Source organism: Calonectris borealis, chromosome 14 (assembly GCF_964195595.1).
Source record: "Calonectris borealis chromosome 14, bCalBor7.hap1.2, whole genome shotgun sequence".
Taxonomy (NCBI): Eukaryota; Metazoa; Chordata; class Aves; order Procellariiformes; family Procellariidae; genus Calonectris; species Calonectris borealis.
Genome location: NC_134325.1, coordinates 2,813,714 through 2,832,376, shown reverse-complemented (window position 1 = coordinate 2,832,376; position 18,663 = coordinate 2,813,714). Strand labels below are relative to the sequence as shown.

At 39.0% G+C, this 18,663-nt stretch overlaps 1 protein-coding gene across 4 annotated transcripts in view; it reads left to right on the top strand.

Moving 5' to 3' along the window:
* The window catches only part of TOLLIP (toll interacting protein), a 28,949-nt gene extending 22,840 nt beyond the window's left edge, over nucleotides 1-6,109 (top strand). For all 4 annotated transcript variants that reach the window (XM_075162980.1, XM_075162983.1, XM_075162982.1 and 1 more), the window contains one exon: nucleotides 2,631-6,109. In XM_075162980.1, the coding sequence (XP_075019081.1) occupies nucleotides 2,631-2,845 (215 nt within the window). In that variant the 3' untranslated portion in view covers nucleotides 2,846-6,109. The remainder of the gene's footprint in view (nucleotides 1-2,630) is intronic.
* Nucleotides 6,110-18,663: the final 12,554 nt, after the last annotated feature.

Sequence of the window (18,663 nt, the reverse complement as noted above, 5' to 3'; positions counted from 1 at the left end):
ATCTGCTTTATGTTATTATAGAATAGAAGAGAAGCAGCTTTTGATCTACTCCTGAGTAATATATGAAACCTGGTCCAAAAAGTACCTTATTTTGAAGATGTATAATAGTGGTGACGCAAATAGTTCATCCTTTGTTTAACTTAAGGAGAAATATTTAAGGTCAGAGAAAGAAAGCTAAACAAGTGAACTAAAAGCTATGTAAAAAAAAAAGTTGTTAGCTGCTCAAAGTAAAGGTATGCCAAATTTAAAAAAAAAAAAAAAAAGCACTTGGAGAATCCTAAAAAGTCTCTGCAGTAAAACAGTAAAGTAGGTTTCTGCCAAAAATTGGTAGGTCTGCCCACATGAGGGGATGTGAGAGAGTTAAATTATATATTAAATCTAAACTGGTATTAAGGTTGGCTAACAAAGCCTTTGAAGATCAAATGTGTAAGGAGTTGAGAACCTAAGAAGCAGAGAACCTAGAATCATTTAGGTAATTAAGTGACTATAAAGATATAAGTATATAAGGGAGTACCAAAAAAACAGTTGGAATGTGAGACCATAATGCGGGGAGGAAGAAAGTGTTTGATTTTGTCCTTCTTAGGAAGGAATGCCTTTTTATGGAGAAGGAGCCTCAGGTTATTTTAGAGTTTAACAGTAATTGTTAAGATGATCAGTAAGAAAATGCAGGTAAGAGAACATTTATTACCGGTCTTGTATTTTGGATTTTTTTACCAAATGCAGTATGTAACCTATTGATGAATTAGTCTTGCTTTCAGAGGACTGGAGGATAACAAACTGAATTTTTTTTTTTAAAAACAATTCTGAAGTAACTGTTTTCCCTATTGCATAAACTGATTAAAACCTATGGAGATTACAACAAGATTTAAAACAAAAAACTAACTAGGTAAACTTTAGAAGGAGGTGACATGGTTATGTAGGGAAAGCTCATACCTTAGAAATTATAGGTGTATGAGTATGTGGGTAAGAATGATGTGGTCTGTGTATATCACCTCATCAGCTGCATTTTGAAAGTGTTTTTTGCCAAGGACTCTTCCTATCATATGATATTCTGATACAATAAAGGTCCTCTCGTGGTTTAATAGCTATTTTGAAAAGCTGGTGAACAGATAAAAATAAGTGATGAGTCATCCCCTAAGGGAGGGAGGCCTTTGGTGGGGTGCATCATATTTTTAAAAAACTAATCGAGGGAAGGGGACTAATAGAGAATTTGTCAAAACAAAAACTCTTAGCAATTTTCGAAGTCTTTCTGACTGCAGCAGGTTGCAGAAGGATCTCATTATAGCAAATGTGAAATAAAATCATATATTAAGGCTAGTGTTAAAGTATTGTGTGTAGAGAAAAATCTTAACTAATACATATTTAGTGATGATTTCTTGATGGTCATTACTACACATAAAGATCTTTGAACTACTGTGGACTATTCTATGAAAATACCAGGTGAATAGTGTTTGAAACAGTGGATAAAATGCTTGAAAGCAAATAGAGAACAAGTACAAAAGCTTTATCATGCTGCTGTATGAAGCAGTGCCATGTTTGCATCTAGATGCAGGTAGTTCTCCTTGTCCTACCTTAGAAACAATACAGCAGAACTGGAAAAGTAACACACAAAGGTGTGGGACTAAGATAATCGGAGGTCCGGAACTATTTAGAGAAGAAATGAAATACGCCATTTTCAGAAGTGGTAACAAAAGGCTCCAGATGTATACTATTCCTGGTTGCACTTCTGTAGAAACAAATGGTAATTTTTTTCAGCAATGAATCTACGCTTAATTAATGATAAAAGATGTTAAGTGATGAAAAGGGACTTTCGTCTAGTAATTCCTTTTAATAGGAATTAGGAAACTCATTTTCTAAAACTGTCTTTATAAACTGACAGTGCTTTAATTTTACACAGACATACAAGAAGTTAATGAAAAATGTCAGATTAATTTTGTCCTCTGGCAAGGAACAGGGAAAAGCAGTGTCTACCCCTATAGGCATAAGAGGAATTGCTCTTTTGCCACTTTGTGACTTTGCAGGCTGAACTGGATGGAACTTTAACCAGGGAAAAACATCTGCTTAGAATTTGCTTATGAGTGTGGTCCAGTCTCCTAGTGGACCTAAGTATTTTGCTTTCCTTTGAATGCAATGGAGATTGCATTCATTGAATTTCTAAGTACCAGTTATGTATTTTGCTGATGTAAAACCATCTTTTTCATCACAACATAAATACACTAGGAAGTAAAGTATGATGGGTGCCTTGCTTTTGGAGTTTAGAGCGGAGCGGGGGGGAACACTCCCACCTTTCTGTGGTGCGCTTAGTGTTTGGTTAGTGATTCATGTGTAAACCTGCTTAATGCGAGTTGTACCTAATTTTGAGCTGTACCCGTTGCCATACTGTAGTTTACTACTTGTGGAACATAACTTGGACAGAGAACCTGTTTCAGAAAAATGTATTCTGATTGCAGCAGTCTAGGTATAATCTCTGCAATCTTTTCCTTTTTTTCTGGAGTACGTGTTTTAACAAAAAAAAAAAATCCTGAAGAAGGTTGGGACGAGTCATGGGCTGCTTTGTTCAAAATCATTGATTTCCCTCCCCCCCACTCATGTATGTTTTGTTTTTTTCTTGTTCTGTTTTTTGCCTGCAGGGATGCCTGCAGTCTGTAATCCAGGCATGGTACCAGTGGCAATACCACCTCCTGCCGTCAACCCTCAGCACCTGTGTAATGAAGAGGATCTGAAATCTATCCAGGACATGTTTCCCAACATGGACAGGGAAGTAATCCGCTCAGTGCTAGAAGCTCAAAGGGGGAACAAGGATGCAGCTATCAACTCCTTGCTTCAGATGGCTGAAGAATCATAAATCCCTACTTCCTGCATAGTCCGCGTCCTTGATGCCACTTATTTTTACTTGCCAAGCCAGGGATTTAGCTAGAGGAAGAATTTCCCAACAGCTTTCTGTTAGTGTATTCTGTGTGAAAGATTATACCCCTCTTCTCCTTGCACATTTGGATCTTTTTCACTTTCTTTCTTAATCTGTACATACTCAGTTTAGCTTATGTCCTGCAATATAGCATTGAAGCATCTTTACTATCAGCTCTGCCCTGTGTGGCTATATTCTGATGGGGTGGGGAGTAATGCTGCTTTTTTTTCTTTCTCTCCCCCTTTTCATAAATTTGTTCTTACAAAGTAACTCTATGCAGTACAGGATTTACTACTGTTTGTTAGATTGAATTTTTTTTTTCCCGTGGAGCGTTTGCTCTTTAAACATAACTGATTTGTTAAAGTATTTAGGTTTCATCAAGCAGCCTATTTCTGCCAGAAATTAAAAGAAAGACCCTTTCCTTGTCCTGTGGTGTTTAGTTATTGCTGTGATATATTCAACTGTTTCTGATTGAGGATTTTTAATTTAATAAGGTAAATTTCTTAGGTTGTGCTGTTGGTATTTGTAATGAGCATCTTCTATTCAATCTAGTCATCGGGCACCAAAGCAATATATTATCTGGCGTGCATTTGGGGCTTTATCCTCCCATATAGTATTGTTATGTATCTGTAAAATCTTAACAGGTAACTTTTAACTTGTACAGTATGTATTGCTGTAGCAGAGAACAGGACTGAGCCCTAATGTACTCCCACAGTTAATTGCACTCTTAACTACTACTTCTGCATTCCCATGGCTATTTCAAAGGATAAGTGCAGAAGGAAAGATTTTTTTTATACCTGGAAAATTACTGAAGCCGTAAACAATTATTTAAGGTGTTATCTTACATTAAAAAAGCAGAAATCTATGATCTGGTTATAAGGCTTCTTTCTTTACACCTATATTTCAGCAAAATTATAATTTTATATCTGTGGAAAAACTATTGTATTTTTTCCTGTAATATGAAATAAGAAGCACGAAAAGTAGCTTCAGAATCTTTGAATGGCATTATGAGTTGCTCAGTGACTTGTTAGACTACAGTTGCTGTAGTCAATTTATTATTATTTGACGCAGATGGAAATAAATTCTTTGTGAGAGAAAATTTAACATATCTGAGTTATAGTCTGATCCTCAGAGGAGGTTGGAGGTTGTTTGTATTTATTGTTAGTGTTATTTTTTCAGATAACAGTTCATCTTGGAGCTGCAGAAATTTACAGTATGCACCAGTTCAACCTGTTGGATAAATTTCTGCAGTGCCTGTTTTTGTAGCTGGTAAAGTAATGCACTTTAAATAGTATGCACCAGTTTATTTTTCCAGTGATGTGCAATGTTGCTGTTTTATCTTTTTAATGTTTGATTTCAAATACTTTCTACAATAGCCATAGACCTTTATATTTTCAAGGGTTGGAATGAATGTACACTTGATATCGAGGCTCTTGAGTGATTCATGAGAACATTAAAGCCAGGTTTGGAATAGGGAAAAGGGACCCGTATTCTCTTCTTCCCCACACTTTGTTTCATGACTCACACTTACAATATTTTCTTTATTATCTGCTGAAAAGCTGATCCTCCCCCCCCATTCAAGAAGCCTTTAGGTAGCACTGGCAGTAGAGCATGAATATTTATTTTTTTATGATTAAAAGTGATACTGAAACTTTTAAAATACAGTACCAAAAATCATCCCAGTTTGTGACCTTCTAAAGCTGTCTTTTCATAATATATGATTTTAAGTTTTGTTATGAATCCCTTACCATCTTAAATTTACCATTGAAAGCATAAGTGTCTTTATACGTCCTCCAATTGGCTTTTCAATAATGAGATTCAAGGCTATAGTTTCTGTGTGCTTTAGTTGTAAAGTCACCACATTTTTATTTTCTAAAATAAACCAGGTGTTCATCAAGAAACTAGTCTTGCCCCTTCCCTACAATCATGGTAAATTTTGTGATTGAGTAAGTATAGAGGCATTTGGACTTTATAGCACAGTGATTTGTGACATCGTCACCCAAAAGGGTAAATCTTAGTAAGGATTTAATGCTTAGATATCTCCAGGAAGAGTCCCTTTTTACACAGAGAGCATGAATTGCTAGGGATGGAACAATTCAGGGAAAATGTATATATTTAAATTTTTATATTAAAATGTCGGGATCCATAATACAGCTTTTTATAAAAGCAAGTGGTCATGGTTCAACTTAATGGCTGGTAAATTGTACTGCGTCCTATTACAGCTCAATTTCAAGCACAGAATAAACACCTTTCCATCCTAACCACCAGGAGGGGTAAGTGCGAATGTTAGGTTAGCCAGGTTTATTCATAAACAAGGCTCTGGGCCTCTGAAGGAGGCTCCTGTTCTTAGACTTTTTTTGTTTGTTTTGTTCTAGGCAAATGTTATGCAAAACAGGGTAGATGTCTGAGTTGAAGATGGGATATGTAGGAGCAGTATGGCCAGTAGATGGATTTCAGCATGTTACACTATACTTAAGTATTGTTCTGGGGATTTTTTGTCTTGATTTAATTAAGCATTATAGCTGAAACTCTTATGTCAAGATGTGCTACTTTATCGTGTTAAAAAGAACAAAACACTGATCATAAGCCTTCTCAGCTTTTCAGCATACATATCCTCTCAGTCAAACTGCTCATTGTCAGGTTTGAATTGGAGAGATGAAAAAAGGCAGGGAGTGTTTAGTTATTCTAGGGTCTGTGAAATTAAGGTATTGAAACTGAAAGTCTGTTTCTTGATTTAAACCAAATAAATTGTCACTCATTATGATTGTAGCTTTTGACAAAATGCTAATGGGATAATACTGTGTTTGATGCTGCTCTTCTGCTCAACAGCTTCAAGCAGCTTGGAGCCAAAACCAGCTGTATAAGACTGGCATCTGCTAAAAGTTAGTGCTCTTAGTACTAGTTTGAGTCCTGCCAAGAGCCTAAACTTGCTAAAGGTAGGAACATCTTTTGTCTAGCTAGATCCTTGCTACTTTCTTCTCTACCGCTCTTTGCATCTGCTGATGGTACTGAATGTTTTTTCCCTTACAAATGTTATTGCTTGTTTGGTTGATATGTAATACCGTACAGAGGATGTTTTTCGCTGTAATAATTCTGAAGACATTGTTTCTCTGTATTGAGGTCCAGTGTCCAAATGTGTTTCTTGCACTCTAAAGTACATTAACTTTTTCATTCTAATTTAATAAATGTATCATCTAAATGAAAGTGTATTATGTCTCTGTTGGAGAGCACCACAATTTGAGTCTTTGTCTATAGAGTGATGTAGAATTCAAGTATTAGTTACTGTCTCTTATTCAGTCTCACGCATTAGTTAACAAGTTACACTGGTTCTTAATGTGATCATCTGGTGGGACTAGTATAGTAAATGCTCAAAAGTATTTTAAGCATTCATCTCTAGGTAAATGCCTTTTTCTAACTCTTCTAGGTGCTACTTTCTCAAGAAAATGTTACAGTATTGCAGGTCTAGAGAACAGAATGAGGTAGTAGTGAGGTTGCGTTGTTCGAAGGGCAAGGAGGAGGAAAGAACAGACCTTTTATGTGCTATTTTAGCTACAATAAGAGCTGGCTTTATCTGCTAATATATAATTAATGAATTTCAAAAATTTGGTTTACATAGCATCTGCTCTTAGTTCTGTGATTGGCTGCAAAGCTGAGTTCCTCTTTCTCATTTAACAGCATTGCTGTCTATGCTCAGTGATTATTAATCAACTGCTACTTTGTAGTTTTAGTGTATTATCAAGCTAACATTTTGGGTTTTACTGTCCAGTTCATAGTGTGTATTTTATCAGGAGTTTTTTTTTTAACAAATGATAGTTGAGAGGCATCTTTCACAACTGAATTTCTTTTGATTTATTTCCTTAACATACTTAGTACCTACTGTGAAATGAAATTGTGTTCCAATTATGCTTTCTGCTAGCCCTTGGGTGTCAGTTTCTATCCCAATTTATGTTCTAAAGCTTATAGTTTGCTTTCACATTCCTCCAGTGCACTGTGAGAGATAAGAAAAGTGAGAATTAATTTACTTAAACAAATGTTGGCGTTCTTGTGGCTGCTAAAGCATCTATTTAGCATTTTAATATTTTTTAGCTTTTTCATTTCAATGCTAATCAACCCGTGATGATGTGTGGGGGTGTAAAGGGAAATCAGTGTGTTTTGAATTATTAAAACGTTTAAGTACATTGATGAGAGCAGGGCCTCTAGGAAGAAATGCAAATGTGTGTTTTCTTAGAATAAGTAGGAAAAATGAAAAACGATATTAACAAGCTTCTCCGTTGCAGTTTTAAGTTGTAGACTACTGAAGACTTCAACTTTCTCTCCTAGATCTTCAGGAAGCTTGTTTATAAACCCAAGTTGATCTGTTTTCATACTATAGTATATTTTAGAAGGATTTTCTTTACTATCTTGCCAAAAAGCATAATTAATTTTGTAAGAACAAATAGTTTATACTTACGGTATATCATAACTTTTGAAGTAAAATTTGCATATAGATGGGAAAAGTGAATTTGTGGAAAGCAAATAGATTGAAATTGATCTTAGCTACATCTGTGTTTCCGTGTGTGGGAGAACTATGAAAGTACTGCTGTTTGGAGTATTCAAAGAATTCACTTAGGACATGTTTTTAAAACAGTAAGTGTACTAATCTGGGATATGAAGCAGACTAGATACCAATGGACAACCTTTGTAATTTTAATGCATTTATCATTGGAAGAGAATGAAGGATGATTCAATGTATTTTAAAATTATCTCTAATTATGAAATTACAGTGAGTGAAAAAGTACACTGAACTTACCTTCCATGTCTGTGCTGTCCATGTTTCTTTATGGATTAGGTTCAGGAGCTTGGCACTGTGTCACAGGACAGTGTTTTTCCACAAATGCATAATTTCTGTAATAGTAATCAGCTTAATGTGAAGCATTCAGGTTGATTTGAAATGCTTAATGCTATTTTAAAAATGAACCATGAAGTAATTGTAAAAGTGCACATAGTGGGGGGAACGGCGACAAGTTGCTGCCCGCCACAGCAGGCGCATCTCCTTCCCAGGTGCCCTTGCATAATAGGTGCGAGGCTCTGCAAGTGGAACCGAACAATGATGAGGACAATGGTTCATCTAGGTGGAGATGTTGCCAAGGTTAAGTTGGCCTAGGCCCTGCATCAAAACCACTTCCTTAAAGAAAAAACAACGGGTCGTTGTCATAGGAGACTCTCTCCTGAGGGGAACAGAAGGCCCAATTTGCTGACCTGACCCATTTCTTAGGGAAGTCTGCTGCCTCCCTGGGGCTTGAGTTAAAGATGCGACAAGGAAACTTCCTACCCTGGTACGGCCCTCAGATTATTATCCGTTATTGCTTTTTCAGGTAGGCAGCGATGAAGTTGCAGTAAGAAGTCCAAGGGTGATGAAAAGAAACTTCAGAGACTTGGGACAGTCCCAGAGCTATGATGTCGTTGGCTTAAGCGAAGCCTGGTGGGATGTGTCCTGTCGGTGGTGTGCCATGATGGACGGGTATAGGCCCCTCAGGAGGGATAGGCAGGGCAGGCGAGGCGGGGGGGTGGCGCTGTGTGTAAGGGAGGGGTTGGGTTGTGTGACGCTTACGGTTGGCGAAGACGTGGTTGAGAGCCTCTGGGTAAGGATGAAGGGGAAAGCAAATAAAGCGAATGTTGTTGTGAGAGTCTACTATCAACCAGCCAGGTCAACGACACCGGTGAATTATTCTACAAGAAATTAAGGGGTATCTCTAGATCAACTGCCCTTGTCCTTATGGGTGATTTTAACTTCTCAGACGTCGACTGGGAATATCATACAGCGGACGCAAACAGGTCCAGGAAATTCCCGAAGCACATTGAAGATAACTTCTTGGTGCAGGTACTAAGGGAGCTGACTAGGAAAGGTGCCCTCCTAGGTTTGCTGTTTGTAAACAGAGGGACTTGTGGGCAAAGTGGTGATGGGTGGCTGTCTTGATCACAGCGACCATGAAGTAGTTGAGTTTCAAATGACTGGCGATAGGAGAAAAACTGCCGGTAAAACTTTGACCCTGGATATGGGAAGAGCAGACTTCAGGCTGCTGAAGGAGCTAGTTAGTAAGGTCTCCTGGGCATCTGCTTTTGAAGGTATTGGGCTCCATGAATGCTCGTCACTTTTTTAAGTGTCATCTCTTAAGAGCGCAGGAGCAGGCAATTCTGAAGTGTCAGAAGTCAAGCAAGGAGGGCAGAAGGCTGGCCTGGCTGAGCAGGGATCTTCTGCTAGAACTTAGGCGGGAAAGGAAAGTGTAGGGACATTGGAAGCAAGGACAGGTGACACAGGAGGACTACAGAGATGGCTGTTTGCCACTGTAGGGAGAAAATTCATGTGGCCAAAGCTCGAGTGGGGTTCAAGCTGGCCAGCACTGTGAAGGACAACAAAAAGGGCTTTTTTTTTAAAAAAATATGTTAACAGCAAAAGGAGGAGGATCAGATATGATAACATTGATCCGTTGCTTGATGAGGTCGGTCATCTCACAAGTAGGGACGTAGACAAAGCGGAGACGTTCAATGCCTTCTTCACCCCTGTCTTTAACACTGATGAATGGCCCTGGGACCCCCGGAGCCCTGTGTTGGAAGACCATGACTGGGGGGATGATAAACTCCCAGCTGACTCCGAACTTGTTCGAGACTTGCTGCTCCAGCTGGATGCGCATAAATCTATGGGACCAGATGGGATTCATCCCAGGGCACTGAAATATCTGTCCGATGTTATCGTGGAACCTCTCTCCATTACTGTTCAATGGTCTTCGGAGTCTGGAGAGGTCCCAGTTGACTGGAAGCTGGCAAATGTTGTCCCAATTTTCAAGAAGGGAAAGAAGGAAGACCCTGGTAATTACAGGCCTGTCTGTCTCACTTCAGTGCCTGGTAAAATTACAGAGAAGGTTGTTCCGGGAGTTACTGAAAAAACAGTTGAGAGAATGCAGTCATTGGTCACAGCCAACATGGGTTCATGAGGGTAAAGTCCTGCTTAGCTAACTTAATTTCCTTTTATGACAAGGTCACCCATCTAGTTGACCAAGGGAAGCCACTAGATGTGGTGTTTTGGGATTTTAGCAAAGCTTTTGATACTGTCCCTCACAGTATCCTTCTGGACAAAATGTCCAGCACACAGCTAGACAAGTCCATAGTACGTTGGGTGAACAATTGGCTGACGGGTTGGGCTCAAAGAGTTGTAGTAAATGGGGTTACATCAGGCTGGTGGCCAGTCAGCAGTGGGGCTCCCCAGGGCTCAACTTTAGGGCCAGTGCTCTTCAATGTTTTTATGAAGGGTCTGGATGCAGGAGTCGAATGTACATTAAGTAATTTTGCCGATGATACTAAAGGAGGAGCTGTTGACTCCCTCAAAGGTAGAGAGACCTGGATAGACTAGAGAGCTGGGCAATCACAACCATATGAAATTTAACAAGAGCGAGTGCTGGATTCTGCACCTGGGACAGGATAATCCTGGTTATACGTACAAATTGGGGGACGACAGGCTGGACAGCAGCCCTGCAGAAAGAGATCTGGGGGTTGGGGTTGATGGCAAGTTGAATATGAGTCAACAGTGTGCCCTGGCAGCCAGAAGGGCCAACCATGTCCTGGGGTGCATCAAGCACAGCATAGGTAGCCAGTTGAGGGAGGTGATTGTCCCACTCTACACCGCAGTAGTGCGGCCCCATCTCGAGTGCTGTGTGCAGTTTTGGATGCCTCAATGTAAGAAGGTCATCAAAGTACTAGAGTGTCCAGAGGAGGGCGACCAAGATTGTGAAAGGTCTCAAGGGCAAGACTTGTGAGGAGCAGCTGAGGGCACTTGGCTTCTTCAGCTTGGAGAAGAGAAGGCTGAGGGGTGACTTCATTGCAGTCTACAACTTCCTCAAGAGGGGTGGCGGAGGGGGAGGTGCTGATCTCCTCTCTCTGGTGACCAGTGATAGGACACGAGGAAATGGAATGAAGCTGCATCAGGGGAAGTTCAGGTTGGACATTAGGAAAAGGTTCTCTGAGAGGGTGGTCGATCGCTGGAACAGGCTCCCCAGGGAAGTGGTCACGGCACCAAGCCTGACAGAGTTCAAGGAGTGTCTGGATGATGCTCTTAGTCATATGGTTCAGTTTTAGGTAGTCCTGCGAGGAGCAGGGAGTTGGACTCAATGATCCTCATGGGTCCCTTCCAACTTGAGATGTTCTATGATTGTAGCTTTTATTTAAGGCCAGCTCACTAAACTAATTGTCTTTATAAAATTGAATTTATTCTGTTCTCAAATAGCACAGTATGAATTAACAAGCTCGCTTGTTATCATGAGATTATTATTTTCATTTTAACGTGGTGTGTAAATAAACTGGCCACAACTTCAGTTTAATTTCATGGCTGGGTTGTAACTCTGAAAGTCCAGAAGATGCTTCATATAGTTTCAAATAATACAGCTGTGCTTGGAACAAATCTTTGGGAAGCTAGAGATCCAGATAGCTGAGAATAGCGTCAGTTCAGCTCTCCAACTTTAAGGTGTCTAGGTTTTGAGCTTTTAAAGGGAGGTTGATTTATACATTTGTCCTACTCCTAATGAATTTGCAATGTTGAATTTTGTAGTGACTTCTTATCTGGGCTTGATTATGTCATTTTCTATCATTTTGAAGAATGAAAATACCGCTCTGCTTGTTCTAGTAGGTTAGAACAAGCTTAGTTTCCAAGCTTAAAACCTTTTGTAGTCAGTCTGTTGTTAATGTTTTATGTTTTTTGATTGTCACACATAATGATTTGTTTGTTCGCAGATAGTAAGGCTTTGAAGAACATTGAACACCAGAAATCAGGTGTGCAGTTCCAGCACAGCCATAGTGCTACTGAAGAAAATACAAAACATAGAAGGCTACAACAGCACAGTTTTAATGGCGTAGAATTTTGTAGTAAGTTCGAAACTCCCATTAACTTACAAATGGTGTTAGAAAATACGGAGAAACTCTTGAACAATTGGGCAGGGGGTGTGTGTGTGCTATTTTTTCATCTTTTCACTTCAAGTGTTTTCTACAGTGGTGAAGTGTTAAAATGTTTAGGTTTCAGTAATAATTTTCTTCATCCTAAATATTATGAAGAATAATTACTACTTGTTATTTTTTTAAAAATTGTGAATTTAAATCTTACTGAATACCATTAAAATTTCTAATTGATTATAAAGGGCAGGTTCATGTACAGCTTAGAAGTTCTTACATTGTGCCCCCCATTTTGGGTGGTTACACTAGCTATGTGCACAGTCGGCAAGGGATTTCTCATGTCCTCCTGTTTCATGTTACCTTGCTCTTAGGTGAGATACCAAGAGTGGGCTCTCACAGCACTGATGTTCTCCATGAATACACTTGCATCTTGAAGTATGGGGCGAGTAGTATATTCTCCTGGAAAAACACCCTTAGCTTAGTTGGAAGGAGGAGGGAACAGTCAGGTTTCTGTGTTCTGTAATGTGTGCTTGAACCTTCTCTTGTGAAGAGAGGTATCTGCAGGCCAGAAATGAGTTACCATTGGCGACGCTTCCGACAAGCGTGAGAAGTATTTAAAAAGAAACTCTTTCTCATGGCAGGTTGACTAGCAAACCTAATCATTACAATCATAAGAATAAGGCTGCAGTTTCATGAGTGAGGTACTTAGCATAAATTAAACAACATTATCTGCCTTTTTCCATAAATGCGAGGTTTGATTCAAAGCCACCTGATATCAGCAGGCATATTTTCACTGAATTCAGTGGTTGAGATCAGGCTCTGTTTTACTACAGGTCACACGGTAAGCACTGGAGTGTGAGAGGCTTTGTGTTATTGTTTTATTTTCAGATGTCTTTTATTCATCTACTCTGCATTTCCTTCATTGTTAATTGACCACGTATCTAAAGCTATGATATACACTCATTTGGGTGTTTCAATTTGATTCAAGTCCTACTAACAGGAATAGGCTATCAATTAGTCTAACCTGTGTGCTGCTGCTGGCAGAAACTGGTACTGAGATCGTTGCACAGAAAATAACCCTCCAAGGTACCTGCTTGCGTTTTTTAATAGTACTGGTAAGAAGAAATTGTGAAGGGACATTATTCTTTTTTCAGCTCAAATTAAAAGTCGGCATGTGGCCTGTAGCAGGAGGATTGAGAACCCTCTTCCTCTTCGTCCTAAATAATATATTCTCAAGTGCTATTTTTGTCCATTTGAAAAAGGTCACTTGAAATGACTAAAATGTGGGTGTCTGAATAAGAAAACCTTAGCAGGATGATGCCAAAAGAAATGATGATTTTGTTTTTCTTTTATGATACAGAGTACTATGGGAATGCTTTAAAATGATAAATTTGAGTACTTCCATTGAAACAGCTGGTAAGACAAACCTGATAACCTCTCTGGAGCACATTTCTTTTCAAAAGAAATGGAAGGGTGATTTGTGTGTCTCTTAGGGTTTCAGCATGTTCACACAGCATGGAAGCAAGAAGCGGCTAAATCCTTTCTGGCATACTTCAGGACTTAAATTCATATAGCACCCCGTTACCTGAGGGCCAGGACTCAGCCTTCGTGTCCCGTGAATGTTTCAAGAGAATTTAACATGATCTGTGTCTTCGCTATTGAAATATAGCAGAAGTGCTAAAATGTACCTCAGAAATGGCTCAGCCCGCTGAGCTAATCTGAATATTTTTATATTGAAGGTGATCCATGACTGTTCTGTTCAGTGCGGGGAGCAAACAGTGAAAGCAGCTGGGAAAATCAGGGGAGTTTAATTAGTGTTGTGGTATAGTCAGCTGTCAGCAAACAGCACGACTGTAAGGACTATGTTGTGACTCTCTATAAACAGCTGCAAAGCTGCTGTGATACTGGATGTTAGAACACAGCATTTCTGTTTCTTTGATTGTCGCTTTTATATTTTAAATAAAAATGCTCGTTTGTGCTATTAAGTGAGTTGGGTTGGATGGGGTGAAGGAAGCTTATGCAAAAGAAATTCTCAATCCTTTTCTTACAGGAGGCAAAATCCAATTAAGAATCTTGTACTTCTCTAGAGAGGAAAAGGCAGAGGCTTTATAAAGAGGAATAAGTAAAAATGGATTCAAGGTCTGCAATATCTTAATTTTTAGATTCCAAGCTAGTGTATCTATGATTTTTGTAACAAAAATAAATGGAGTATGATTGGTATGAAGGTCAGCATACCATGTTTTAATGGTCCCTTCTGACACTGTGTAGAAAGGAAGTATTCTTTAGTTTGTAGCCAGCTCCTTATAAAGTTCTAGATCCCCAAAATCATAAAAATATTAGGGCTCTGTATGATACTCATACATCGGGCAACCCCTTTTGCACAAACCTCCTATTTTCAGGATTATAGTAAGTGAACTTCATATACTTCTGTTAGCTACTGGCGCAGTATTTGGGGAGCCTAATAAGCCAAATCAGTGACTTATCCTCCTGTTGGCAACATAATCTTGAGGCTCAGGGAATGGAAGTGTGAAAACAGGAGATATAAAAGTGAAGGTATCCATAAGAATGTTCTGGTATAACTCATTGCCAGTTATGTTGCCTCTTAGAGAATAGAATCTCTGCTCTCCCAACAGGTGGAATTGTGTTATGTGTAGTGGCAAAATTAACAATGCAAAACTCCATGTGTTGTTGGGAGACAAGTAGGTGACATGAATGAACACATCAAACTCATTAGACATAATGTTATTGTATTAAAAACATGAGAAGTGCTATCAAATATCAATAGCGTAAGGGAGGTGAATGCAAGTCAGAAGCCCAAATCAATGCAATAGCTCCTTAAATCACTGCCTGGAGGCGCTGTTTCAAAAGAAGAGGAAACAGGACAAGTTACCTGAAAGGTGAGGAGGAAAGAGAAATGTTGGTGTAGAGAGAGAAGTATTTATCTTGTTGTTTAGTGTTTCTATATCACACAAATTTTTCAAAATATGCTTAAGACTTAGGGAAAGATTGATAAATAGGGACCTACGGTTCTTTATTAACCAAAACACTTTGGAGCTATTTTTTCCCAGTTTACAGGGTAATTGGTTTCATCTAATCTTTCAAATTGCTTTCAGTCTGTTTGGCTATTTTCCACTCCTCCACCTGATCGAATGTTGTTGGTATTTTCTGTTTTGGAAAGCCTAGAGCAAGCATAAGTCATTGATTTGGATTGGGAGGCAAAGGGCCCTGCATATGAATATTGTGCAGATACCTTACCTGATTTAGTTTGTTCTCCAATTGATGAACTCTGGAAATGTATTATAGATATTAATTTAAAACCTAACAAATGTCTTTCATGTGGTTAAGTAGTACAGTTACACATATGCACTGACTTTTACAGTACAACAGCATAACCTTCGTATTTGCCCAGTTTAGATCATCAGACAATAAAACCTGTAAATTATTTTATTTTATTCAACGTGCTGTTTAAGATTCTCAGTATGGTTGACAGATTTGTTTAAAAGGCATTATGTTGACACATAATAATGCACACAATAAAATGCACTAACTGGGTAGTTTCACCATATATATGCATATTACTACATAATATTCCCTAATGCAGTAGTCCCTGTAATTGGCTAGTTAGTGGGATAGAAAAACGAGTTTTCTGTTTCCTGATGTAGGTAAGTACTTTTCTATGGTAATTTTTATTGAAGCATCAGTATATTTGATTATAATAGGTAAATCCTAAATTTTAGGATGAAAAGTCAGCACTTTCTGATTAATTTGATACCCCATGGAAATGACAGGAAAGAGCTCAGGATTCATTTTATATTATATACTCTTTCTTGTTTTAAATATAATTTATGAATCTGTAGTTCTATAACTGGAACTATTTTGTTGCTATGATTGTACATTTAACACATTTGGAAATTTTGCTATAAAATTAAGGCGTGCATGCATTTTTATCATTTTAAGTTCTAAGGAGCTTGATATATACAATGGCTAGATATATTTTAACATAAATGGTAACTTCTTGTATATCAAACAATTGTATGTCTTCATGTTTTCCTATTCAGCTTTAAAGTAATTACTGGAGGTTCCTTGGACTTGTCATTGTAGTATAGCATTTGTTCCAAAGAGAAATCTACATGTTTGTCTCCTCCTGAATCCTTTTTACTTAGAGTGCAAATCCCCTGGGTTTTCTTCTGTGTAGGCTTGAGAGAAAAAAGGTACAAAAATAGATTTCCCTTAAAAAGAATTGGAAGCTGTATTTTAAGGAGAGCAGAGAAAATTCAGTGATTTCTAGCATTTTGCAGTGGATTGGTTTTCAAAGCAAAAAAAACCCCAAACAACCCAAAACCCAAAAAACCCACTAATCAAGATAATCTCTTCTAAGCAGTGAATTGTGATGCTGATATTTTTTTATGAACGCAGTACGTGAACACCGAGGATTGCAATGGCATCTTCAGATTAAACTCACGGGTAACTGATTGGATACCTAGAAATGATGTGGTGTTCAGCTTTGAAAAATAGCCTCTACATCTTCCATAACTTGGGAATTTAAAATAAAATTGATCTCTGATGGATGAACATGGTCTGCAAGGCTTAATGTTTCCAGTAGAATTAAGGGAATAATTCCTGGTTTGGTTTTCTTTAGAGAAGTGAATAATGACCGTTAGAGGGCAGCTTCAGACTTGAACTGGAATGTACTGCTAACATGGCAATAGGGTGCTTAAAATAGTCGAGGAAAACCTGCAGACCAGAAAATGTTCGGGGAGCTTTGTTAACTGGTGAACATGGTACTAAGTTCTCGGAATACAGGGACTAGGGAGTTAGGAAGGGGAAAAGCACGCAGATTTCATTGGCTTCAGTCTGAACTCAAAGCCAACCGTAGAAGTGTTTACAGATGTTTGTTTGTTATATGTTGCATAAATGTCGCTGGGTTTTTGCACTCTGCACCCTGACCTGTCAGCTCTGCAGGCATCAATTTGTCTCGCTTGTATTAATAGTGCTAGCTCTGCATTATAACACCAGGCCCAACACGGCTGGCATACGTGAACGCCTCTCCCGTAGGAAGCCCTCCTGCAGCCAGCAGTGCTGGTTTTTCACTGCGGTACAGTTCGAGATGCCATCGGGCACTCTCTGTTCTTGTGGTGCTGTGCCCAAAGCGCTAAACCCTCTGGAAGCCAGAAACCTGGGAAGCTGTGCTGAGGCTGTCAAACCCTGACCCACTGGTCGCTCTGTCCAGGACTGTTTGGGTGTCTCTCGTAGCGATACCTCTCTCGGTGACACAGCGAACACCGCCTCTCTCATGGTGTTCAGGGTCTGAGGACGCAGTGGTGAAATTGTAAAACGGGTGGTGCGCAGCTGGTCTGGCTTCAGCCCGGGTTCCCAGTGAAAAGTGGCTTATTACGGGTCAGAGAAGGCGCAGGGAGAGGTACAGCCGTCTGCTCCACCGTCATAGCCCGTAACCCTGCCTGGAGCCCGCGTGCCAGCTGCGGGACGGGCAAACCGTGGGTAGTTGAGAGATGAATGCAGTTCAGCAGTAAAATGCGAAGCTTACAAACCTGCCTGCTTCTCCCCGCTGGTTAATCCCAATGTGATATCAGGTCATGCCTGTGAAGGCCAATAGATAGGGCTCTGCTGATTTCATTCAGGGATTGAATTTCACCTCTAAATAAGCATGTATCAAATGTGCAATTATTTAATCAAACAGTTCCTCCTTTATTTTTCAGCCAAGCCTTCCAGGCAGATTTCAGGCTTTGTATTATAACAGCTACTGATAAGGTAAATGCTCCAAACAGTTCAGATAAACACGATGAACTACTGTGGGAGAAGGCAGCCAATTTTCTCACTAGTGTAAATCCAATCAAAATCTTTTAGATAGCACAGGAAACAAATTCACAGTTTAAAAACATATTCTGAACTTATTTGTGAATATTGTTAAAATTGTGGGCAGGAATTTTCTGATTTTACTAAGTTCATTGACTTCACCGTAAGTATTCAACTAATTAGAACTTTCATTTATATATAGATTTGTTTCTTCAATGGAAGAAGCAAGTGCTGATTTCTAAAGCCAGATACATTTTGATCTAGAACATGAATTGGTAGTTTTCCCTTCCTCATTTTTCATACTTGTCTTCTGGACCTCTCCACTAATTACAGGGAAAACAAACTACAGCCTGCCTGTTATCCTACCATCTTGACAACTAGGATACAATGCGCAGAGAGTTGTGGGGGTTTTTTTTATCCCTGTACCTTTTATGCCAGTGAGCAGAGCTATTTAGACCTGGGTGAGGGAATTTAACCTCATCCAGGGAAAGGGTTTTGAGAGTGTCTTCATTCCCAAAGGCTGCTAGAGACTATACCCATCTGAGTTAGGAAACTCCCTGATGCCACTGGACTCTCCGTCATTTAGGTAATGAAGATGAGTATCGAACAGTAACCGAAACTGAAAAATGCTGAAAGTGTTATTGATTAAACAAGAGACAAAATGAACAGGAAAACAGTCTTCTCCCCGTCACTGATGTCTGTTAGGACCATTACATCTGTAAAAATGATATGCAATAAAACTTTCTCTAGGCACAAGAGTTAAGTGCAATGTAGCTACAATGTTTTCTGGTTTTGTTTTTTAGAGATCCCTTAAACCTTTTTTCCAAAATGTCAGTTTTGTGATCAAATGGAAACATATTTGCATATTTCCATAATTTACACAAAGGCATTTTACACAGTCAGCTAGTTTTACCCTTGAATATTGCATCACTTTAAAAAACCAAACAAACAACCGCCCCCAAAAAAAACAAACAAAAATCCCCCCAAAACCCCCCCAACAAACCACACAACCAAGATTTAATTATTTT